The 26,666-nt window shown below is 42.1% G+C and overlaps 1 protein-coding gene across 1 annotated transcript in view; it reads right to left on the reverse strand.

The window, feature by feature from the left end:
• Positions 1–900: 900 nt before the first annotated feature.
• UBTD2 (ubiquitin domain containing 2) overlaps positions 901–26,666 on the reverse strand; it is a 30,745-nt gene continuing 4,979 nt past the window's right edge. The window contains 4 exon segments of the mRNA XM_054718145.1: positions 901–1,489; positions 8,124–8,360; positions 25,015–25,059; positions 25,062–25,115. Coding sequence (XP_054574120.1) covers positions 1,092–1,489; positions 8,124–8,360; positions 25,015–25,059; positions 25,062–25,115 — 734 coding nt within the window. The 3' untranslated portion in view covers positions 901–1,091.

Consider the following 26,666-nt stretch of genomic DNA (forward strand, 5'->3'; position numbering starts at 1 on the left):
TTTCATCATTTGGTCTCACTGCTGATGTTAAAGTGACATCAGTAAATCTTTCATATTAGTAATTTATGCGTTGAAATTTTCTCTAAAAGACTTGAAAATAGGCACAAATCTCCCAGGCACACATGGAATGGATTTCCTTACACCCTTCCTGAAAACTGGGGGAGAAAGAGAATGACTTTATTATCCTACAGTGGGAATAGCTGTACTTGATTCCCTGCATTCTCTGGCCCAGTACCCATGCATTTGGGGACACAGTTAGTTCTGAAAAGTTCCAAGCAGAGTAGAGAGAACAATTTAAGGTATTATATAGTGGTGATCTTCTAAGCCTGGATATGAAAACCACTTTGTTATAAACACATTTCAAAATACCTATGTTGCAAGAGAACAAGAGACTTTTCAACTGAGTATCAGTTGAAAATCAGAGATCTGATTGCACTGACTAAATTATTGCCTAGTGTTCCAGAGGGCGCCTGCCACCAATGTGCTGGAAGGCACCAAAATTTAGTGTGAATGTAATAAAAAGCTGAACATATGGGGATGAGGAAAGCAATACTGAGACACAATTTGCCAGTCTCTAATCCTTAATGACTAAATATTAATTAAGCAAAGAATTAAGACCAGAATAGAAGTAAACCTCAAATACTGCTCTTTCCAGTTTCCATGCTAAGAAGCTCAAGTTTTATCATTGTTATTGATGATTTTTGGAAGTTAGAGTTTATTTATTTTTATAAAAACTCTGTATTCACAAGGTGCTTGGTGCTGTTCATTGATGCAATGTTCTATGTACAGTCCAAATCATTTAAATACAGCCATTACATAGTTGCTGAGTGTTTTAAAATAAATGGTTATCTATTTCTAACTGCCCCTCAAATTAGAAATTGTAATTACATGAGTCTCAAATGCTAGCTCTTTGTGTTTTATTAATTATTTTTGTTGGTCTCCATCACAGATGGAATTTTTCACTGGTAATTCCTCAGAACTAAATCCATTATACGGAATTCAGAGCAGTGAAAATAAATTTCACGCCATAGAGTAGGAAACAACAATACAAAGGAGCGGGAGGGATCTGGGGACCAGCCAATAGCACCAGATCAGTTCTCAACTGGTGTTGGGTTTTGCAAAGGTTGGCTCATTATAACCTGCACAACATAGTCCTTTGGGATCTTCAGCTCTTCTAACTTCATTTTGTCGGTGAGAGGTCTGCCAGAAAAGAACCACCGCTGACTGCTCGGTTCCACTCCCTCTGCTGCGTGGAGCCGCCTCTTCATGTGGTACACTGTGTCTGTGCTGCGGACTACAAGTTTGAGGTCTTTGCCAGTGGAAAGGCGCAAACGGAGCTGACATTCATATCCAGAATTAGGAGGTGGCTCAGGAATATCTAGAGTCTCTATGTCGCTCTTTTCCTCTATCATGTTGATAGGTGGTGCCAGGCAATAGACTGGAAGCTGGTATCTGTTTCCCAGTTCATCGTAGCACTCTGTAAGTGAACCTTCAGGAAAAAGATATGAATAAGAATTTAATCTAAACAAATGCTCTAGCATCTCCTGCCATTATAGGGAAAAATATTAAAATAATGTCAGTCACTGTCAACTGACCATCAATAATAATGTCCCATCACCAATTATTTGAATGTTTATCTAATTTTATTAACCAGGGCTCTAGCTCCCTACCCTCATCTCTTTTAAGTCATTTCATACCTAATTCACACATTCATTAAATAAAGGAAAAGAGAGCACACACAATTCAAATTTACTAATATCATTAATGCTTAGACCAAATTAAGGTGAGATTCAAATTGCACTGGGATAACTTTTCAAGAAAGAATCAACTACCTTAAAAAAGAAAAAGCAAAAAAAGGATATCTAAACCTAATTCACTGCAACACAGTAGTATTCTAGAGTGGTTTTCTTATTGCCTAGACCAGTGGTCGGCAAACTCATTAGTCAACAGAGCCAAATATCAACAGTACAACGATTGAAATTTCTTTTGAGAGCCGAAAACCGACTTCTGTGCATGGGCCACGAAGTTTCAATTGCACTGTACATGCGCGCCTGCATGTGGTATTTTGTGGTAGAGCCACACTCAAGGGGCCAAAGAGCCGCATGTGGCTCGCGAGCCGCAGTTTGCCGACCACTGGCCTAGACTTTCTAAATCAAAGTACTTGGCCAGAGCCCTTACAGGCCAAGGAGACTACCAACTCGAGATGCCACTGGCTCATGGCTTATATATTAATCTCATTAGCACAATTACCACAGGGATAACGGAGGTGTTTTATTAACCCCAATTAGTCAATGTTACAGAGAAGCTATGGGTTAAAAAGGAAGAACAAAAAGGGGTATTAAATTTATAACCAGCTGGCACACAGAAGAAGGAAAAAAGCATTTATGGTTTAAAAGAAAGTATTAATGACTAATTTTTAAATAAAGCATGAACTGCATTATAATTACTAGGACTTATCCTTAGGGGAAGCTTGAAAGCATACTTAATAAATGTTTTATTGTAAGGTTACTCATAATGTGTCCTTTACACAAACTGAAACATTAATGTTAGCTGATTTTCAATTTGGGTAAAAAACATCTACCATACTCAAAACACTTATATACAAGCTAATAAATATGGTGAGTGGGTCACTGAGAAATGGTTATCAATGAACAAATGAGTTAATAAGCTGATCTTTATGGTCACTATCAACAGGCTGAAAATACAAAGCATCGGAAATGAGACCTCAACAGTCACCAACCCACCATGGGTTCGATCAGGTCTGTCTTCTAGTTATATAATACTAGAGGCCTAGTGCACGAAATTCGTGCACGGGGGGGTATGTGTCCCTCAGCCCAGCCTGCACCCTCTCCAATCTGGGACCCCACAATTGCTGCTCCTCTCACAATCCAGGACTGCTGGCTCCCAACTGCTCACCTTCCTGCCTTCCTGCTTGCCCCTAACCACTTCTGCCTGCCAGCCTGATCACCCCCTAACCACTCCCCTACCAGCCTGATTGATGCCTAACTGCTCCCCTGCCAGCCTGATTGCCCCTAACTGCCCTCCTCCCCTGCAGGCCTGGTCATCCCTAACTGCCCTCCCCGGCAGACCTGGTGCCGAGAACCAATTCCAGCATGTAATAATTACAAGAGTTCTGTCAAAAGGTTGATGGGACTTGGTTGGCTCAACAAAGGTGAGCCACATATGTAGTTTACCTGTTGGAAATAGCTAAACGGCATTTCCCCCAAACCTGAATAGGACAATTGTTAACTGCCAGACAGCTCAGGGCATTTTATTGCCTCCTGTTGGCCAAACACCTGAACAGCTGTAGGCTATTCCCCAAACTGATAATGCTTCTGTGTTCTACCCTTTGAAGTGTATTATCTCCACCTTGCCTTAGGATAAACCGTGTGAATAAAAGCACGGGTCCTTGGTCAAGGAAGGGTCTTCTAGCTCCTTCAGCTGAAGCTCCTCTGACCCCCAATGCCTTTCAAAAATATCTTTCGTCTTTGGACTCCTCCTTAATCATCTACGCGCAGCCCCTTTCTCCAGAATGCTGAACCCTTTGTAAGGCTGGGAAAAGAACCCCGGCATTATGATGCCCTAACGAGGGACACCAACACCTGGTCCCCCCCAACTACCCTCCCCTGAAGGCCTGGTACCTCCCAACTACCATCCCCTGCTGGCCATCTTGTGGCAGCCATCTTGTGTGTTGGAGTGATGGTCAATTTGCACATTACTCTTTTATTAGATAGGATGAGCTGGGGTGAGAGCTAAGTCACCAAGCATAACATACATGTTTGTCCCCTTTCCTCTTTTTTAACGATATTGTTCAGCCTGTGCTGTTCACTAATGAATCTGAACACTGCTATTACACTGTAGAAATGGATATACTCCAAGCACAGTTGTGATCACTAGCAGTTCCCCACACTAGTAACTAGTAACCATCACATTGCAGTAACAACCTATATATATAAAAGGCTAAGTGTCCGTTCGTCCAACCGGTAGCTATGATGCGCACTGACCACCAGGGGGCAGATGCTTAACACAGGAGCTGCCATGACGTGCACTGACCACCAGGGGGCAGATGCTCAATGAAGGAGCTGCCGTGACACACACTGGCCATTTAAAAATAAATGGCACCACGGACCTGGCACCCACAAACCAACACTCGGCTTCCCCCAAGTGGGACACAAGCCCCGCCACCACCCTGGAGTGACAACCCACGAAATTGTAGCCAATGCTGCAAAGACCCCATGGCACAAAATGTAGCCCACAGCCCAGCCCGGAAATGGTTGCTGTGGGCGCTGGGTAATGACATCACATAGCAACGCCCAGCTTCCTCTCCCTAGTGATTAGCTTCCTTGGAGTTTCTTCAGCCCAGGAACCCAACGTGCTTTATAGACAGCTGCAAACATTTTACAGTTTAACCAAATGTCTGTGAAGCATTTTCCCGTGACTCATCTCATTTGATCCTCACAGAAGTCCTGGAGTAGGTAGATAGGAGACTCAGTAGAATTCTATTTTCTTTTCATTAGCCGGAAAACAGAAATTTAGAAAGTTTAGAAACTTGACCCAACTGAAAAGAAGTAAGAAATGGTAGACCTTGAAAATGACTTCACGTTTTCTCACTACGCAGAATATAGTCAAACACTGCTGCAGTTAAATATTTTACCCTTTGTTCTCCTTGCATGATCTACAATAATAATCTGCTTCGTGTTGATACTTACTGCTGTGTAGCTGACCATTACCTAAAAGAGAAATTGGGGTGCTTCACTGGGCTGGAAAAAGTTTAGCTAAGTCAAAAAGCAGGTCTAATTAAGCAAGTTTACCTATATACATAAAAGGCTAAGTTGACTCACACATGCGTGTGATACACATAAAGCTCTCACTGGCACCAATCGCATGTGTGTGTTTTGATCTGTTATTGTCAATTGCGAATTTGGTTGACACTTCTATTATAGAGAAAGGGTGAAGAGCAATATTAAAATATTTCTTCTAATTAATTTCCTTTCAATGTGCACAAATCCGTGCACTGGGACACTAGTGTTATTTATAAATGGAGGTATGGTCAGTTATGCAAACTTCACTGTTTATATACTTTATGTAGCCTAGTCCTAGCGCAAAGAAACATACCAGTGTTTTTCAGATGGGCTGGCTATCAGAAGAATAAAGAAAGGAGAGAGTTCACTAAAAGACCCACCACTTCTATTAAGTAAACACCTTCAGATACATATCCCAATGATTTTGGAGGATCAGTCACAACAGCCTGGTAGGTATAAGAATGTATTTGTGTAATATTACATTTGGAATCAGGAAACCAAGATGAAGTTCCTAGCCTAACATATTAACTAGCTAAACAGCCTTGAGCAACATTCTTTAACCTGAAATACCTTTCTCAATCAGCAAAATGAAGCAGGATCAAATTGGCCTCTAAAGTGGTTTCCAGGTTCCCACACATGCTTCTCTATCTTCATGCACCACAACAGATAGAAAACAGCAGGACTGCAAACTAAAGCCATCAAAGGGCAACATTTTTAGGCTCCCTGGAAACTAGGACAAGAGGTGTCAGGGCAGCCGTTTGTACCATGCTAAAACAGCAGTGCGTGCCAACCTCAACACAACGTTCAATCTAATAGGCACTTGATCTCTTCCTAGATCTGAATACTCAACTACTCATCCATCACAACGGAAAGCTGAGTCTTTTCCCTTCTGCTCTTCAGCGTAACAAGTTGGGTTCAATTTTCAGACCTCAAATGGGTGAAAATAAAATTCCATGGAAGTACAAGGTAGACAGCACATATCGGTGATGCTGGAAATAAAGTTATCCAGACTCTGTATTGCTCAGAACCTCCAACATTTCAATATTTTTAGGAAAGGTAACTTGCAGTTTACTAGTATTTAAATACACAGTTTTCTGATTTACTTTTTCTTACAAAGTATAAACTGAATTATAAGTATGTTCTAGAGTTTTAAAGTAAAACTAAAGAGGGGAAAATCCAGACCATAAAGTCAAATATGATTTCATTTCATGGTTATTCTCTCCCCAAATTAAATATCCAGGATCATAAATTATCAATAAAAATAATCTGTGAAATTGGACAAGCAACCTTTCAATGAATGGGACCCAACCAAACTGAGCCACACCAGCCAGGGCAAAAAGTTTCTTGGAAGCAGAGTTCATTCAGAAAATTAATGGAAATTTAGAAAATTGGGACAGACAGTTAAATACCTTTTATTTTAAATAGAGTCAAAGGACATAAAGCAGATGATTAAACAGTAAAAGGCACTGTTCCTCTGAAAATATAGACAAAGGAAGATAATGAAAAAGGAACAATGAAGGTATAATAAAAATAGGAAACAATGCTTACAGCTGAATATGTATATATTAGAGGCCTGGTGCACTGGAGCGGGGTGAGGGGGTGTGTGTCCCTCAGCCTGACCTGTGCCTTCTTGCAGTCCGGGAGCCCTCGGGGGATGTCCGACTGCAGTCCAGGATCCCTTGCTCCTTACCACCCGCCTGCTTGCTGCTCCTTAGCTCTGGCTGAGCGGTGCTCACCCTGTGGGAGCGCACTGACCACCAGGGGGCAGCTCCTGCGTTGTCTGCCCCATGGTGATGAGTGAGCATCACAGCGACTGGTTGTTCCGCCATGATGGTCATTTATTATCTACTAGAGGCCCAGTGCATTAAATTTGTGCATGGGGGTGGGGTGGGGAAGGCCTCAGCCCGGCCTGCACCCTCTCGCAATCCACGACCCCTCAGGGGATGTCCAACTGCTAGTTTAGGCCCACAGGGATCGGGCCTAAACTGGCAGTCAGACATCCCTCTCCCAATCTGGGACTGCTGGCTCCTAACTGCTCGCCTGCTCACCCCTAACCACTCTGCCTGCCTGCTTGATCGCCCCTAACCACTTCTGCCATGGCCCCGGCCGCCACGGCTTCGTCCGGAAAGTTGTTCGGCTGTCCGGTCTAATTAGCATATTAATAAAAGCATAATATGCTAGACTGGACGTCCTTCTGGATGACCTTCGGATGAAGCCGGGGCTGCAAGGGAAGCCCGGGTCCTGGGTGCCAGCGGGGAGCTGGTGCCGACAGCTGGAGAAGGAAGGCCTACTCTTGCACCAATTTAGTGCATCGGGCCTCTAGTATACATATATGTGTATATATATATGGCTAAAGGAACTTAGAAAAATATTAACTTGAAAAACTGAAGGGAAAAATAAATTTATAAATATAGAAATAAAAAACCAAAAAGATAAAATTAACACCTAAATCTTATATAGCATGAGCATTTTTGCATGTGTCTAATCAAGGAGACTGAGCAAAAGGATGTGCATGGGTCCAGTATATATGTGTCCCTGGAAAATATTCAAAGCTTTCACATTCCATGTCCGGTTGGTGTGGCTCAGTGGTTGAGCATCAACCCAGAAACCAAGAGGTCACCGGTTCAATTCCAGGTCAGGGTACATGCCCGGGTTGCAGGCTCGATCTCCAGCAGGGGTGTGTACAGGAGGCAGCCAATAGATAATGTTCCTCTCTTATCCAATATTTCTCTCTCTCTAACCCTCTCCCTTCCCCTCTCTAAAAATCAATAAAAACGTATTAAAAAAAACAACAACAAAAAACGGCTTTCACATTCCTAAGCAAAGGTTTCTAATAATGCTCAGAGCTACAATCACAGAAACTGTCCTTAAGATCACATGAGATTCACTTCTAAATATATGCTAAAAATAGTCTTGATGAGAAGGTATAATGACTAAAGGAGCATCCACGGAGTCTCTATGACTTCTGAGATCTACATTTGAGACTACCACTTTCGTGCAGGTGAAAACCAGTGAAGTAGAAGCTCTAGGAAATTGGGACCTTGATGGAGGACTAGGTTGTATGAAAGCTAGAAAATACAAGTTAACAAGGGAACAACAGTTCTATTTCTTGAGATTAAAAATATTTTCAAAATTAGAATACAGACATATCAAGTAAACCTATCTCTAGTTAAACATATACAAAGAAGCAAAGAGAAATACTCCCTTTTAGGAAAAAAAAAAGGTAGAATAATGCACAGCAAGTAAATGAACACTTCCCATTTGGTTTGTTACTATTAGACACAAGCCCACAGGTCCCTGTTGTCCTTGAGGACCACCTACCATGTGGTAACGTTATGTTTGCACCGTCAATGATTGCTTGTGCCAGTTCATGATCATTGCTCTCAAAAGCATGTGCTGCAGCCTTCAAGGCATCCCAAATCTCTTTACGGCCTTCAAAAGCTGGTGCAGTATCCCAAAATTCATCCCTTTTGCTGCGCAGCTGTCCATCTGTCATGGGATAATCGCTTTTCCATTTGGGTTTCTCCTTTTTCAAAGGCTGGTTGCGACCTAAAGCAACTGAGAATAAAAGGCTAACATCAAAACCAAAATTTACAAAAGATGTGTTAAAAATTATGTCATTCCTCTTTGATTCTTTTATCAAATTATAGTTAGAAATTTGCCTACTAGATAATTCTTGCATTCTGAAATTCCTCTAACATAATTTAGAACTATAAGAGCAAATGGAGACATTAGATGACTCGACCCAAAACTTCCAGTGACAAGTTAAGAGTTCTTTTCTACTTGGTATGCCTTCTCCAAAGGATGATTTAAAAAACTACCTAGAAAAATAGTATTAAGTGTTTCACGGGACAGTAATGACAGGATTTAAAAAGAGTTTAGCTGGTTGGCTCAGTAGATAAAACGTTGGCCTGCGGACTTCGGGGGGGGGGGGGGGGGGTCCCAGGTTTGATTCCGGTCAAGGGCATATGCCTGGGTTGCCGGCTCGATCCCAAGTAGGGGGCGTGCAGGAGGCAGCCAATACATGATTCTCTCTCATTGTTGATGTTTCTCTCTCTCTCCCTCTCCCTTCCTCTCTGAAATCAATAAAAATATATTTTTAAAAATAAAAAGAGTCAAAGGGTTCCACAAAAGAGAGATACCTTAAGATGTAAGATACTAGGGAAAACCAAATGGCAACAGTAGCTTGAATCTCAGGACCCCTGGACTTGTGAAGCCAGTAAGTAGGAACTTCTGAGAAATGGCACAGAGGGAAAAGACTGCTTTGTGGTGAGAGAACAGCTAAACTACCAGCTCCATGAGGAAACCCCTCTCTGGACTTCATTCAAGCAACTGTTGAGTGCCCTGCTCTGAAATTCATACAGGAGCTAATTTAGAAAGGGGTAATAAAAGAGGACAGAACCAGTGCTTCACTCTTTGGAGGAACTAGGATTGGAACAGGTGAGACACACCAACCACAGGAACAGAAGAACTACAAAACCCTACTCTAGTTTCCATCCAAGAGAAGAAAAACAGAGGATAAGAGTCCACTCCTGTTTTGCCCTAAGTGGCAGCATAGCTCCTTAGAGAATGTTACAGAGCAGAAGTGCTAGGACAAGTCCCATGCCACTTCTCTGCACTCAGATACTTACCTGGCCCATAATCACCGATCTCACACTGACGTACAGAACCCATCTTCCCTCATGCAGTGCCATACATAAGAAATAGCTTGATAGATGGAAAAATAGGTAAAAAGACTGAAGCTCACTAAAGTGTTGGCTAAGAGTGGGTGGGACATAAATGACAGAGCAGGTGGGAAGGAGAGGGTGTACGTCAAAATTCAATGCTCTATATTTAATTGTAGGAAGAACACTAATTTAGAAGAAATTACTGCCAAAATGGTTCTAAGGAATCCATGAAATTAACCACTCCCTCACTGGCCTAGGGCCAAATTAAATTTGGGCTATTCATTACAGAAATAAAACAAAATTACTCCAGCCTGGCCAATCTCTACATCCTATACCAGACTGTTTCTGGATGACAGGACCAATTAATGCTGCAAGGCATATCTAGTTCAACACTTGAATTAAACCATGCTCTCTTTACCCCATCTAGCCACTTTATTTCCAGCCAGCACACATCAGTTCTCATCCTCTCACCATCACAGTGGTACACCATGCTACTGGCCAGCTGTTTTTCTCTTAAAACACTCAATACTTCGACTCACTGTACTTTTTGGCCCTCTAACTTGTCCTGGTGAAATGCAAACCAGTTGAGTTCTAAAAGGGTGTACATAGCAGAGAAGGAAAATTATTTGGTAGCAGGTTTAATTCAAGTGTGAGAAACACAATCTGCTAAGACTTTTCACTGCATCTTACAAAAAATACAGATAAATGCAGGTCGAGGATTATTCGCCAAAAGGTGTCTCAAATGTGTTAGAGAATCACAATTCACCTCCTACTGATCCCACCAAGAAGGTAAAATGAAAGGTAAATGTTATTTTCTGCTACTTTAATCTTTGGATGACTCAAATACTTTGCAGAGTACACTGAACATTAGTTTACTGAGTAGGAAGTGGGAGACAGGACGTGATGGGTAGATATGTATTTTAATAAAGTTTCAGGTCTATCTGAGTAGTTCCACAGAATTGTCTAGCCTCATCTGTATGAAATCTATTGGAGAGAGAACCTGGTATAAGTCTGTCACTGTGAGAATCACAGGGCAAAAACAGCAGCTAAACCTACACAACCTCAGTACTTAAACCACAGAAACTTGAAAGAGGCCCTCAAACAGAGGAACCCAACAGAAAAACTATCCTATCCTATATAATAAAAGGCTAATATGCAAATCGACTGAACAGCAGAAAGACCGGTCGCTATGACGCACACTGACCACCAGGGGGCAGACGCTCAACGCAGGAGCTGCCTCCTGGTGGTCAGTGCACTCCCACAGGGAGAGTGCCACTCAGCCAGAAGCCAGGCTCACGGCTGGCGAGCACAGCGGAGGTGGCAGGAGTCTCTCCCGCCTCCACAGCAGCGCTAAGGATGTCTAACTGACAGCTTAGGCCTGCTCCCCCCATCAGTCGGACATACCCCAAGGGCTTCCAGACTGAGAGAAGGTGCAGGCCGGGCTGAGGGACCCCCCTGAGAGCAGGAATTTCATGTACCGGGCTTCTAGTCTCATAATAAAGGTAGAAAATACTTTGTAAAAGTAAAAGCACCCTCCTTACAAATATGAGGTAGCTTTATTGCACATCCCTGGATCTGTAAAACCATAAGAATAAAGTTCCATCAAAAGAATACATGATACATTATGCTGCATAAGGATAATGATAATTCCACATCCATTTTCAAATCTATATGCTGTCAAAAGTTCCAAAGTAATTACTTTGTGCAAAAGTAAATAAAAATAAGTTTGTGACATGAAGCTTGCTTGCTTTTATCTGTCTGGATCTTCATTATTTTTACCTATAGAACAAACATATGTAATACAGAATATCTGACTATCGAATGTCCATTACTAAAATACTTTAAAAACTCTGCAACATAAAATATTATTTTAGAGAAATCAATGAGCAGTGCAGAATTTTCATTGAGGCTAAAAGCTTCATGTTAAAGAAACTAAATATAGTTTATTACCTAACTTACCTTATGTTAAATAAACTAACTGTAAAAAACCCCACAACGTTTAGCAAAAGCATTTAAACTTTTGCTCCCATGAACCCTGGCCAGTGTGGCTCAGCTGGTTCAGTGCTGTCCCATGCACAGAGAGCTTGTTACAGGCTCAATTCCCAGTAGGGGGCGTGGAGGAGGCAGCAAATTGGTGGTTCTCTTTTTTCATCAATGTTCCTCTCTCTCTCTCTCTCCTCTAAAATCAATAAAAACATATAAAAAAAAGACTATGCTCCTATTAAAACATATTTAGGGTTGTTTGAGGACTTAATAAGTTAGTATTTGTAAAGCACATTAATAATGATGATTGGTATATAATAAAACTACAAGTAAATATTTCAGTAAACCTTCCTAATCTTAAAAAGAATTGTTCTGATTGTCATGCACTTCCTGTGCATTTATCAGAGTACATTTTCTAATAATTTGCTCACTGAATCTTGTGTTTTGATTTTAGCTGATATCACAAACCTGCATTTCTGCAAATAGTTGGACACAGAAATCAGCCCAAGGAGCTAAGTAGCTCTATTTGCACCAAATAAACCATTTTTAATTATGCAAAGACAGCTATAAAATATGTATACTCATTTAGATATTTTATGCTCTGAAACTTTCAGACGTACCTGCTTCACACAACTGACTCCTGACACTAAAACAGATGTTCAATATCTTACCTTATAATAGACAAATATGCAAATTGACCGCACCTTCGCTACGCCCAAACCACGCCCACCAACCACACTCACCAGGAAACCGTTGCAGGGACGTTGGGGTGTGGCGGAGCCCAAGGCCGGGAAAACCGCCCGAGGCTTTCCCGGCCTTGGGCGCCAGCGGGGAGCCTGCGCCGATCGCAGGAAACAACTGGGGTTCGGCTCCTGCGATCGGTAGCAGGGACGCTGGGTGCGGCCGAGCCCAAGGCCACCGCCCGGGGCCAAACCCCTACCCTGAAAGAAGGCAGAAGGCGGTGGCCACAGCCAAGGCCTGGGTCCCCGGTGCCGGCAGAAAACTGGTGCAGGCAGCCAGGTGAATGAAGGACTATTGCACGAATCTTCGTGCAAACGGGCTACTAGTTACTCATATAAATAGGAGTAAGTACTATGCTCTGATAATGAATTTAAAGACAGAAAACAGCTCTTATTCACCATATTTGTTTCTAAACCTTTAAATTGCAGGCAAGCAACCATATTTGGTTTTATTGCATGCATGTAAGAAACAAAAGATTGGCCCTAGAATGTTTGGCTCATTTGGACAGAGTGTCGGCCTGCGGACTGAAGGGTCCCAGGTTCGATTCCCGTCAAGGGCACATGCCCAGGTTGCAGGCTCCCCAGTAGGGGACATGCAGGAGGCAGCTGATCAGTGATACCCTGTCATCATTTTTGTTTCTCTCTCTCCCTCTCCCTTCCTCTCTGAAATCAATAAAAATTATTTAAAAAGAAACAAAAGATTAAAGAAACATAAATTTTTTTGTTAATTCTCACCCGTGTATTTTTTCCATTGATTTTTTTTTTTTTTGAGTGAGTGGAAGGGAGGAGGAGAGACAGAGAGAAACATCTATGTGAAAGAGATACATTGATTAGCTGCCTCCCGCATGTGCCCTTATCAGGGACTGGTGATAGAGCCTGCAATTGAGGTATGTGCCCTTGACTGGAATCCAACTCGATACCCTTCAGTCACTTGGGCTGACACTCTAACCATTGAGCAAACTGGCTAAGGCAGAAATCTAATTTTTAAAAAATATATATTTTTGATTTTAGAGAGGAAGGGAGAGGGAGAGAGAGAGAGAGAGAGAGAAACATCAATGATGAGAGAGGATCATTGACTGGCTGCCTTCTGCACGCCCTCTACTTGGGATTGAGCCCACAACCCAGACATGTGCCTTTGGCCAGAATCGAACCTGGGACCCTTCAGCCTGCAGGCCAACGCTCTATCCATTAAGCCAAACCAGCTAGGGCAGAAATCTAATTTTTAAAAAGACATCTAAGAAAATACCTGTTTTTATCAAGACACATTGCCAAAAACTCATCTTCTCAGAAGCCTCTTAAATCACATTCATCTACTCCTTACCTTTCCTATAACTTTTCAACACTTCTTCCCACTCTGACAAAGAGCTTTAACATGGAATAAAAACAAGAAAGGCTTGCTTCTCAGATTTAAATAGCAACATAATCTTAAATATTTTTACTCCACAATTGAATGCACTTTGGAAGAAACTAATTTTGACACTTTATTAATTAAAAACAATGATTTCCAAAGTGAAATGTGTTTACAGTTATTTTCCTGCTTTTGTCCCTGCTTTAAAAAATCCTGATTTAATAATCAATTTCTTCAAATGAAGAAACAAGAAGTCATAATGTATAGAAAAGGTAAATATCAAGATATAACTCAAGGCAAAATAGCTTCAGCAGACTTTCCCTAACACAATAGCCGACAGGGGGTTAAAAAAAAGAAGAAAAAAAAAGAGGATATTTAAAGAGATCACCGTCAAAGACAAAATGTTGTTTCAAAGAATTCTGAAGACTTTAAAGCAGCAAAGACTAGGACTGAGATGATGCTCTCACTTTAGAAAATGAGTCTTAAAATCATGAAAATAAAAGGGAAATTTTCCTGTCACTCTTAAGAGGTAAGAATAGATCCTACAGAACCATTCCATAGCAGATTGTGCTAGCTTAAAAGGATACTCGTAAAATATTTTATTCTCATATAAATTCAGAATGCACTATTTATACATACATACATAAAACATACATTCCCTTAATCTAGAGCAGCAAACTGCCAAAATAAAAATAGGATATGGAGATTAAAATGCCTAAAATAAGAGCATTAACATGCCAACAGTTATTATCATAACCACTAGAGGCCTGGTGCATGAGATTTGTGCATGGGTAGGGTCCCTAGGCCTGGCTGGTGATCAGGGCTGATCTGTGGGGCAACCGGCGGGGCGATCGGGGGGCTCCCACTGGCACCTGCCTTGGCTGGCCTGGGGCCTGCGGGCAGCTCCTGCGTTGAGCGTCTGCCCCTGGTGGTCAGTGCATGTCATAGCAACTGGTTGTTCTGCCATTCGATCATTTTGCATATTAGGCTTTTATTATATAGGATAGCCTCTCTACTTTCTGAGAATTTAGAGGCGGAGGAAACCTTAGATGGTACAAGCCACCTTTACTATTTTACAGGAAGTAATGTAAGAGCTATCAAGGATAAAAGACTTGCTCAAGATCAAGAAGTGCCAGGACTATGACCCTATAACTAGATTCAAAGTCCAGGCCTCTCTTATCCTTATACCAGGGGCCTGGTGCACAAAATTTGTGCATGGGGGGGGGGGAATCCCTCAGCTGAGCCTACACCCTCTCCAATCAGGAACCCCTTGGGGGATGTCTGTCTGCCAGTTTAGGCCCGATCCCACAGGCGGTCAGACATCCCTCTTGCAATCTGGGACTGCTGGCTTCAAATCGCTCACCTGCCTGACTGCCTGATCGCCCCTAACTGCCCCCCCACTGCCGACCTGTTCTTGCCCCCAACTGCCCTCCCCTGCCGGCCTGGTTGCCCCCACTGCCCTCCCCCTGCAGGCCAATTTGGTTCTGATTGGTCGGTTTATATGCCAGTCAGCGTCAAAAGCTCCGCCTCCTAGGCAGCCATTGGCTCCTCACAGTTGACCCAGATTTGGTTCTGATTGGTCGGTTTCTATGCCAGTCCACGTCTCTGGGCCTATCAATGGGGCCTGATCAGAAAGATGGGGCTGATCAGCAGCCCCGGTGGAGGCCTGGAGAGAAATGGAGGCCCACCTGCTGACCCTACTGGGAGAGAAAGAGAGGCAAGTGCTGATCAAAAGCTGCCACAGAGGCAACGAATCAGTCCCTGCTTCTCTTCAGGCCTCTCTCTGGCCCTGATTACCAGCCCCCTCAGCAGTCAGTGCTGGGGCACAGCACCTGCAGTGGAAGCAGTCAGGACTGACTGCAGGACTGACTTCCAGTTGGTCGAGCCTCAGTTGTTACTGGTCGTTATGACCCAGGGTTTTTATATATTAGGATTTTGGAACAACTGGATAAAACTGAATATGACTAGATTAGAGTGTCAATATGCCAAGGTTGCAGGTTCAATCCCTGGTCAGGGAACTTAAAAGCATCAACCAATGAATGCATAAATAAATGGAACAACACATTGGTGTTTCTCTCTCACCCCCACCTCTCTCTAAAATCAATAAATTAAAAAATATACTATTTTTTAAAAGGCTAGATAATAGTCATTGAATTAAAAATAAAAAAGGACCTGTAACCCTCTAATAATCCCTTGGATATAGATTTGGGTTTGGGAGAGCAATTATGATATTAACCTAGATCCAATTTGGCCCCAAAGATCCAGGACACCATAAGGGTGTCTGGTCAGAATTAGATCTTTTGAGACTTATAACTCCATCATAAAATGAAGAGACAAACTTAAAAAGGTAAAGTACTTAGCTGGGGAAGAGGATAAGGGAGATGACAATAATATCTATTTCACAGGATTGGTACAAGTATTTAATGAGGTAATACTTCTCATACAATTAGGTCAGTGCCTATATAAAAAAACAATACCTGGGGTCAGTGCTGACATGTACACATAAGGAACTGGTGGACATTGAAATTGGGTCTCTAAAGAACTGTTGGTCCAGAAAGAAACACACTACAGACTGATTCATTTGCCTGTCAGCATAACTATTATTGCTTGTCTCACATTCAGTTCTTATAAGTATATCTCTAGTGACACATGATCTCGCTCATCTAGGGGAAATGATGAACAACATAGACTGATGAACAAGAACAGAACCAGAAACAAGGAGGCATCGATCGGACTATCGGGCCTCAGAGGGAGGATAGGGGAGGTTGCGGGGAGGGGGGAGAGATCAACCAAAAGACTTGTGTGCATGCATATGAGCCTATCCAACGGTTAAGTTCAACAGGGGGTTGGGGCATCCATGGGGAGGGGTGTGGGATGGGAATGGGGGAATGAGGACAAATATGTGACACCTTAATCAATAAAGAAATTAAAAAAAAAAAAACAACAAAAAAAAACAAAACAAAAAAAACAATACCTAAATGTCTATTAAATAGAATTTCTAAAAAATTTCCCAAATATCATACAGCTAAGTAGGACAGCTGAGATTCAAACATAGACTGACTGACTCCAAGGTTCATATTCTTAGCCACTAGGACTACCTCATGGCATTAAGAGTTACTAGAATAGTCCAGCCGGTGTGGCTCAGCAATTAGTTGCAGGCTCGATCCCTGGTGGGGTGCAAGAGACAGCCAATCGATGATTCTCTCTCATCATTGATGTTTCTATCTCTCTCTCCTTCCTTCCTCTCCGAAATCAATAAACATATATTTAAAAAAATAAAAATAAACTGTTCCCTGAGGTTTGTAAAAGACCACATCCTATCTAATAATAGACAAATATGCAAACTGACAGCACCTTCGCTATGCCCAAGCCACACCCACCAGCCAAGCCAAGCCCACCAACCAATCAGGACGAGTATGCAAATTACCCCAACAAAGATGGCGGCTAATTTGCATATCAAGACAGCGTCGAAAGAAGCCAAGAGCTGCTGAAGGGAGTAAAGCTTCGGAGAAGCAAGCAAGCCTGGGGGGAGGAGAAGGGAGGAGCGAAGGCAGGGCCGGGGGTGAAGGGAAAAGCTGGCAGGCTGGCCGAGAAGGCGGGGCGGGCAACAAGGGAGGAGCGGAGGTGGGGTAGAGTGCAGCAGGAAATCCTATTGCAGGATTTTTCCTGCAACGGGAACGCTAGTTAAAAATAAAAGTTACTAGGCCCTAACCGGTTTGGCTCAGATAGAGCATCAGCCTGTGGACTGAAGGGTCCCATGTTCGATTCTGGTCAAGGGCACATGCCTGGGTTGCAGGCTCGGTCCAACTTGCAGAAGGCAGCCAATCAATGATTCTCTCTCATCATTGCTGTTTTTCTCTCTCTTCCTCTCCCTTCCTCTCTGAAATCAATAAAAATATATATTTTTAAAGTTACTAGAATAAATTTTCAACATACTCCCAGACTTTGATCTACCCTCCCAAAGTCAAACTACATGATCAATCCATCTGTAAGGTCTTGGGTCTCCATGAGGTTTCAAAGATATGAACCAGTGCTTAGGATGGCATACCAAGTTGGTACTGATCCTAAATGCCCAAACAACACAGTATTTCCCAGCATACACCAATTACCAAAAGTATGTTGGTGCCAGTCCCAATCCCACTGCCAAGGGAGTACTAAGTGTTTCTTAGACAGACATTAGCAGTCCATAAGTTTCTTTTTTCAAGGTGGTCTCCCTTATCAATCTGAAAAGTCTCCATTGCTTGAGAAATTCTAAGGTTTGTTGAAGAGCCTGGCAAAAGAGTGGGTAAACACACTTTACTTAAAAATTTTGTTCATTTGCCAAGTCCTTCTCCTTGAATGGGTTTCTAAGTGCAGTCAAAACACTCTTGCTTTTTTCAGAGCAGGTAAGAATCAGAGTAGGTTCAATAGAACCATAAAACATAATAGTATTTTGGTCTGTCCAAGATTTTGATACAAAATCCATAGAGCAGAAATGGGACTTAAAACATCAAATTCACTACCTCCCTATCAAGTTTTGGAGAAAGTGATGTTTGCTGCAAACATCACAACATAAAAACTACCAGAAACTGCACTGCCCTTGGGTTAGATTTATGGGAAAGGAGAGAGGTATCTTGGATGTCATTTAATACTTCTAAAATTCATCTTTGGTTATCACCATTACAAAATCCCAAGCCTAACTTTTAGGTTATTTAACTGCCCCTTTCAGAAGGAAGTACTACCAGTAAGAAACACTATATTCTTGCAAACTGCCAACATAAAGCGTTGGGAATCTTGCCCAATTACAGCAGGGATTCCCCTCACTCTAGTTGACACCATATTCATCAGATTAAGTCCTGGGATGTGCATCTCTCACATCATTGTGGTGTCTCTACTTAAATTCCTAACTGTAAAACAGATAGCCAAGCCAATTAAAAAAAAAAAAATACAGGGGGTAAACCAACCCTCCAAGAATGAAAAGCTAACAATGACATTCCCATTACAGTTCAAAGTGAGAACATCAGTAAAAGTCAAACTGCTCTGGAAGCTGTGGCTGCAATGACCTCAAAAAGCACTTCCCATTTTGCTGACCATACGAGCCCATTTTTGCTCACTCTATCTTATACATGTAGCTATACACCCTGAGTCTAGAAGGTGTACACCAAAATGTTTGTTAGGTAGTGGGAGAAGTACTTTTTCTTAAATATGCTTTTTTGAATTTTTTTTCAAAGAGTTTTTTAAATGTATTTTTATTGATTTCAGAGAGCTTGCTCTATGCAGTTACATTCTCACTTCTAGTCAGTACATTTTAATGATTGTATGTAGAAAACATACACACTGAAAAACCTGTTTTCTATCTCATGATTGACCAATTCAGATTGCTTCCAAGAGTATTACCTTTTATTCAGTAACAGATAAGCAGCCTTGGCCAGTGTGGCTCAGTTAGCTGGAGTATCATCCCAAAAGATTGCGGGTTTGATTCCTAGCCAAGGCACATACCCAGGTTTCGGGTTTGATATCCAGTCCCCCCATCAGGACAGGTATGGGAGGCAATCAATAGTTTCTCGCCCCCCCGCCCTCCATTCCTCTCTCTATAAAAAATAAAAATAAGTAAGTAAAAAACAAAACAAAAGCCATATAAGCAATCCCCCTTCTTAGAGCTCTTATTACAGCTTAAATGTTTTAAAAATTCAATGTTCATTCCAGAAGTATTAGATATCATTTTATTGTTTCTCAAGTTACTTTTCAATATGTCCTACTTATTAAATGTAGTAGCACATCTCATTTTTTCAGTTCAAAATTATGAGAATTAAAAGGCATCTAAACTACTCTGAGTCAATTAGGAAGAGAGTAATTATCTGTGACAGGGTACAACCATCACAAACCTAGAGCAGCAAAAGCCAAATTCACAGAAAGGTTTGTTCAACAGGCTTTCTGTGTTAATTTTGGGGAACACAACAATGATCAAAGGCCCAAAAGCTTTTAATCACCACCAAGTTAAAATTAATTTTTTCCAGGATAACTAAAATCCAAGGCAGAAATTTATTGGTGATTGCCAGAAAAGCACAAGCTATTATAATAAAACCATACTATAGAACCACCATAGGATTCCCACCCCACTTCTGAATGAGACACTCCAGGAGAGGGATGGTGTCTGCTCCTTTAATCCTATCTAATAAAGAGGGAATATGCTAATTCACCCTCACACCATTGCAAAGATGGCAGCACCCACAGCCACAAGATGACGATGCTCAGTCTCCTCAGCCCCGCCAGAGAGGCAGGCATGGGGCAAGGCTGGGGTGGGTCCAGCCTTGCCAACCGCCTGCCTCCGGAGTCCCCCAGTCCCCTCAGCCCCCCAGCTGCCCAGGGCCAGCCTGAGGCGCAGGCAAGCCTCGGGTGTCAGCTGCCTAGCCGCCCAGGGCTGCCCGAGGCTCAGGTAACCAGGGCTGGCCGAGGCTTGTGCTGCCGGCAGTGGCAGCAGCAGAGGTGTGATGGGGCATCACCTTCCCCGGATCACCAGGTCACCTCCCTCCCCTGAGGGCTCCCGGACTGTGAGAGGGGGCAGGCCGGGCTGAGGGACCCCCCCTCCAGTGTATGAATTTTCATGCACCGGGCCTCTAGTCTACTATAAAACAGGAGGTGGTTCTAAATGTCCGTATGTTGATATTCTAAGTACAGACACTCCTTCACTTCCAAGTTCTAGTCCCCATCCTTTAACTGCTGGCTACACCAATCAGAGAGGACTTCCATGTAATCTCCTTCAACTCACCCCTTGGGACAATCATCACTTTATGATTCGAGGCAGATGGATTTTTCTAATATTCCACTAAGTGTGGTTTATGAGCACAGGCCTAGAAAAACTTTATTAAGCTTCCTCCAGATTAGACAAAGCCTTCTTTTCTTGCACTTCAAGAAAACTTGTTTCCCCAACACAGTTCAACTACTAAATTCAAGTCAGGCTTGAATAAACTGAGTTTTAAGCTGAAAACATTCAGTCTGGGAGAGGCAGCAGAGGCAATGACAAGAAGAAGATAACTGAGTAAAGGGACACAAAAGAAGATGAACATTATTACTTTTCCCCATTTGCTCCAGTTACATGATTAAGAACTCAGTTCAAAATTTCTATCTTGTGAGATGCAATATAATTTGTTGACTAAGATCGAATACAATTACTCACTTCATTTTTTTATTGCTGCCATCTCCACTTTGGAGTATGAACACAAAGAATCCTTAAGAACCACACTCCATTAACTTCAACTCAACTGTGTTTACTGCCATGAAGGGAAACACCCATGCACATTTCTGCTGCAAGGAAAGAAAAGTCAACCAAAATCCCTCACCATCTGTGGAGAGAATACTGAATTAGAAAACAGAAGAGAGGGCTTACAGTTTGGGCTACTCTTTTTATTTCTCACTTAGATTAAAACTTCTCTATGCCTCAGTTTCGTTCTCTGTAATATGGAGATATTAATATCAGCCTTAAGGTCAGAGTCCTCATAAGAATCAAGAAAAAGTATGTGAAGACATTTTAAAAACAAAAATTTACAACAAAAAGCCTATCACAATCATCGTTCTTCTCACGTGTTCATCCTATATAATAGAGGTAATATGCAAATTGACTGTCAAACCCTCACAACATGGCTGCCTACAACCAGGCCGGCAAGAGGGTTAGTGAGGGACGACCAACGACTGAACAAGTAGGCTGTGTGGGGCAACCAGACTGGCAGGGGGATTAGTGAGGGATGACCAAACGACTGAACAGCAGGCTGCGTGGGGTGACCAGGCCGGCGGGGGGGGGGGGGGGGGGGGGGGCTGTGAGGGGCAACCAGGCCGGCAGGGGGGGCAGTTGGGGGCGACCAGGTCGGCAGAGGGGGGTAGCTGGAGACTGGGGGTGACCAGGCCAGCAGGAGGGGCAGTAAGAGGCGACCAGGCTGGCGGGGGGGAGGGGGGGAAAGGGGAGTTAGGGGCGACCAGGCAGGCAGGCAGGTGAGCGATTAGGAGCCAGTGGTCCAGGATTGTGAGAGGGATCCCAGACTGGAAAGGGTACAGGCTGGGCTGAGGGTACCCCCCAATGCACGAATTTCGTGCACTGGGCCTCTAGTTAATTATATTTGTAAACCTTAAATGACCGAAAAGCTATTATCAAATCATGATGCTGTACACTTCAATATAAATTATATTTGTCAATTATTCCTCAATAAAGAAAACTGTCGTTTGACAGTTGGGGGGAAATGGGAGAAGGGAAATAGTACTCGAAGAATAGTTCTATGAAAGTTTAGCAGGGGTAGAGAATCTTTTTTCTGCCAAGGGCCACTTGGATATTTATAACATCATTTGAGGGTCTATACAAAATTGTCAACTTAAAAATTAGCCTGCTATATTTGGTCAAACATTTAACTCACCCCTAATGGCTGGCTGGGCCAGACCAAATGATTTTTCAGGCTCAGGCTTATTCACTAATGAAAAGCTATTCTAGTGTGAAAGTTAGCAGAAAAGAACTGGATAAAGTTTGGATTTTGGGACCATTGTAACCTAGAAATAAGCATATTCTATTAGAATTAGATCTACCTGATTTCCAGTTTAAAGAAAATACAGAGGCTAGAGGAATACACTAAATGATCCCACAGAGAAACAATCAAACAAATCCAGAATGTGGTACATTTCACAAGACTCTTCATAAAATCAATGTTGGGGGTGGAAGAGTCAATGTCATAGGGAAGGAAAGGGAGAGGAGTTGTTTTAGATTTTAAAAGATTAAAGAGACAAACAGATGCAATGTCTAAATGCTGATTAGATCCTAGTTTGAAAAAAAAAGCTATAAAACACTTTTGGGATGACTGGGGGATTCTGCTTATGGACTAGAAATCAGGAAATAATAGTTAATCTTCTTAGGAGCAATAATGGTATTTAGCTGTTATGCAGGAGACAGCGGTTATGTAGGAGAACCCTAATTTTCAGAGATGCATGATGTCTGTGCTCACTTTCAGTTAAGCAAATGCATATGTGTATGTACACATACGTTTGTTCAATCCAGGGGACAGATATTCAAGTGTTTATTGTACTAGTCTTTCAACTTCTCAATATACTTGAAAATTATTTTAAAATGTGTCAAACAAGAATTCGATAGAGCCGTGATAAAGATTATCTATTTTTCCCTGGCCGGTGTAGCTCAGTTGGTTGAGTGTCGTCCCTTGCACTGAGAGGTCACTGGTGACCATGTGCACTGGTCAGGGCATATGCCCAGGTTGTGGGCTCGATCCCCAGTAGAGGGCTTTTGGGGGGCAGCCAATCAATGTTTCTCTCTCATCAATGTTTCACTCTCTTTCTCTTCCTCTACCTCTAAAAAAATCAAAAGAAACGTATTTTTTTTTTTTTAAAAGATCCAATTCTCTTTTTTCAACAATGGAAGGAACAGAGTCCAAAGGACCACTGCTAATAATGGCCTTTTCTCAATAGAGATTAAAACTCAGGCAAGCTGCAAAACTTAACCCAAACTCTTTCCATATGCCAGAAAACTAGGACCCAAGAGACAAAGACTGATCTGGAACAAACACATATATGTACACGTAAAAAAAAACACTAACTATTTTTATGCTTAATATGTGACAATCCATTAAAATTACAAGATCTGTTAAAGACTATGACAACCTAGTACATCAGAAACTTGTATAAAATAACCTCAGAATGTAGCAGTGAATGGAAATTAGTATAACTGTTAGATGTACAAAAAGAAAACAAAAATATAAAGCATTTAACCAGTATTACCTACTAGAGGCCCGGTATACGGATTTGTGCACCAGTGGGGTCCCTCGGCCTAGTCTGCGGGGATCGGGCTGAAACCTGCTCTCCAACATCCCCTGAAGGGTTCCGGATGGCAAGAGGATGGTTCTCAGGTGACGGACCCTGGAATCGGGCTTCCTCCTCTCCCGTTCCAGGTACATCACCCGAGAACCGCAGATGCCAAGTCACTGCAGCTGCCAAGTCATCACAGCTTGGCAGCCCCTGCATTGAGCATCTGCCCCCTGGTGGTCAGTGCACGTCATAGCTACCGGCCAGATGGTCGAATAGTCACTTAGGCTTTTATATAGAGAGAAGGCTTTTATATATATACTAGAGGCCTGGCGCACAGATTCATGCACCAGTGGGGTCCCTCGCACTGGTGCACGATCGGGGCTGGGAAGGGACTGTGGGAGGGCTCCAGGGCGTGTCTGGCCCATCTTGCCTAGTCCTGATCAGTCAGACCCCAGCAGCAAGCTAACCTATCGGTCGGAGCGTCTGCCCCCTGGTGGTCAGTGCATGTCATAACGGCCAGTCAAACAGTTGGTCATTTAGCATATTAGGCTTTTATTATATAAGGCTAGGATAGATAATATTATCTCACAACTTGGTCCAATTATCCTAACTATGCCTTCCAAGGTTGACAACATACCTTAATAACTTCACATTTCACCTATCCACTCCCCAAGCTACTTGCCAGTCCCCCCAAATGCCATGTGTTGTTGTGTTTTTTTTTCATATTTCTATACAAGTTATTTCCTCTGCATACAGAATTCCCTTCTGCCTTTTCTACATCTGCTCCTCTTTCAAGACCAACTTCTTATGCCACCTCTTCAGCCAAGTTTTCTGGCCCTGCTCCCTTACTACTCCTTGAACTTCCCAATACTACTTTTTGCATCGCTATAGTGACTTAAAACTTTTCCTAATTATTTAAATGTATGATTCCTCCATTAGACCACAAACTATTTGCTTTCACAGAGCAGTAATCAGAAATAATGGAGGCTGGCTATTTTTTAAGTTTCAGAAGAACCATCTTAATTCACCTAAAAAATAAAGTGTCTGCCCCAAGTAGAACATGAGTTTATCATGAAGCAGATTTGTAACTTAAATGTTCTGGACTATTTGTTACTCTGTCCCTTTGATACTCTTGTCACATAACACTATCTGAACCAATGCAAAAAAGCAGTCTGACTTGCTTATACCTACAAGCCAATTACATTAAATGCAAAAAATTATATGTAGGGTTTCCTGTGAGGGTAAGAATTTAATCAGAGAAGCCTCAAACTCACTAATTCATTTCCTAGTGAAGTCTTCAGCAAATATATACCATTAAGACCCCACACAAGTAAAATTCATTTTAAATAATTTTCACACATTTTTTCTTTGATATCTAACTTCAACAGAAATTTCATGTCTGAAAACAGAACTACAATGGAAACTTCTACAAGTTCTATTGCAAACATGCAAAAATATGGTATAATACCCAATGTATACTCAGCAATATTTAACCTCTCAGCTCAATATATGGATGGAATATATTCAGAAACAAACTTGATTCTTGCTGACTGCAAGTCAAAGTAGCTGATGCAAGATGAATACATGCTGATTGTTCTTGGCCAACACACATGCATTTTTAAGTACATACGCGTTAGTAAAGTCTGAACCTATGGTCCTTGAACTACCAGTGAATCATGAGGAGCTTACTGGTAGCCTAGTACTGCCCGATAAGTAGAAGCAGAAAGCTGGGTAAGGATGGTGAGGGGCGACGGGAGAATCAGGTGCAGTGGTCCACCCAATGAAGATAAACCATTCAGGTGGTCTGCAGTAAGGAAAAATGGGAGAATCACTAAATCAGCAAATTGATCACCATGCCCAATTAACATGATCATGCTGCTTACCAAAACCAACCTACTGCTTTCTTGCAATGAGAGAAGAATGTGTTTTGGTCAAAAGCCACAAGAGAGATAACTAACCATTAACATAAAGGCAAAAGTTCCTCATTGATTAACACTCAATCAATAATCATTCTCATTAGGAGACTCACCTGAGTACAGTACTACTCAAAATTTGCTGCCTAAGTTTTGCATTTACAGTAAGAGAATAGGATTTTAAAATAAAATCTATTAAAATTTCTCCATAAGAAAGAGAGGTGTTATAGACTAAAGCTATCAAAAATCAGAGGAATGAAAACTCCTAACATTTCTAAAGGCTTAAAGCTTCTGCCTAAGCACTAGCAACTGATTCCTAAATAAAATCAGAAGTAAAAAAAAACACACCCCAAAAAAGTACATTTAATATCCATAGTAAGAATCTTCTTTAATAATGAATGCCTTTCCAGCTCAGCCAGCGTGGCTCAGTGGTTGAGCATCAACCTAAGAACCAGGAGGTATGGTTTGATTCCTAGTCAGGGCACATGCTCAGGTTGCAGGCTCCGTGCCCAGTAGGGGGTGTGCAGGAGGCAGCCTATGATTCTCTCATCATTGATGTTTCTCTCTCTCTCTCCCTCTCCTTTCCTCTCTGAAATCCCTTCTAACATAAATTCCAATATAATCTTAACTGGGGGTGGAGTGGGTGAGAGAAATCTCAACCCTTTGTGTTAAAAATATAAAACAGAGTGGAAAATATAGAAATCCATATATATCAAAGGCTAAGTGACCAACCATCCTTCTGACCGACCAGCTGGTACATATGATGCGCACTGGCAATTTAAAAATAAACATTGACTAGTACATGCGCGATACATATAAAGCTCTCGCTGGTGCCAATCGCATGCGTGTTTCGACCTGTCATTGTCGATCGTGAATTTGGTTGTTTTTGTTGACATTCTGAAGCTGAAAGAAGCTGGCGTCATTGACAGAATGTATCTGAAGACCAACTATTGGCACAACTATTGGCACAATTAATTTCCTTTCAGTGTGCCAGATCCGTGCACTGGGCCACTAGTATAGTTATAAAAATATATTATACTTTATATAAAACGTAGAAAATATAAGAGTACCAATTTGGGGGTAAAAATTAAAAAGAGTGGGACTAGCCCAATGGAAGGTAGCTTATTAAGCAGGGGCACGATATCCTATGGCAATTTGCAATGTAAACTCGAATGCTTTAATCTCTTCCCAAAGAAGATTCAGCTTTTCACATATCCCAGTATTTTCCAACTCAAGTTCCCCTGACCTAAATTCAGTTCTCATACTACCACATCTACTCACCCAGGATATCACTGTATTTCCAACCTACACCTACTTGCTGCCTATTTTCCTTCTGGTCTGCTCTTCACAACTCCACTCCTACTAGTAAAATCAGCCTCCCTCTGCTTTACATCAAATAAATGCCTCCGATTTCACAGGATGTCTCTCTCCAAATGGTACGA

This window comes from Eptesicus fuscus, chromosome 6 (assembly GCF_027574615.1).
Source record: "Eptesicus fuscus isolate TK198812 chromosome 6, DD_ASM_mEF_20220401, whole genome shotgun sequence".
NCBI lineage: Eukaryota > Metazoa > Chordata > Mammalia > Chiroptera > Vespertilionidae > Eptesicus > Eptesicus fuscus.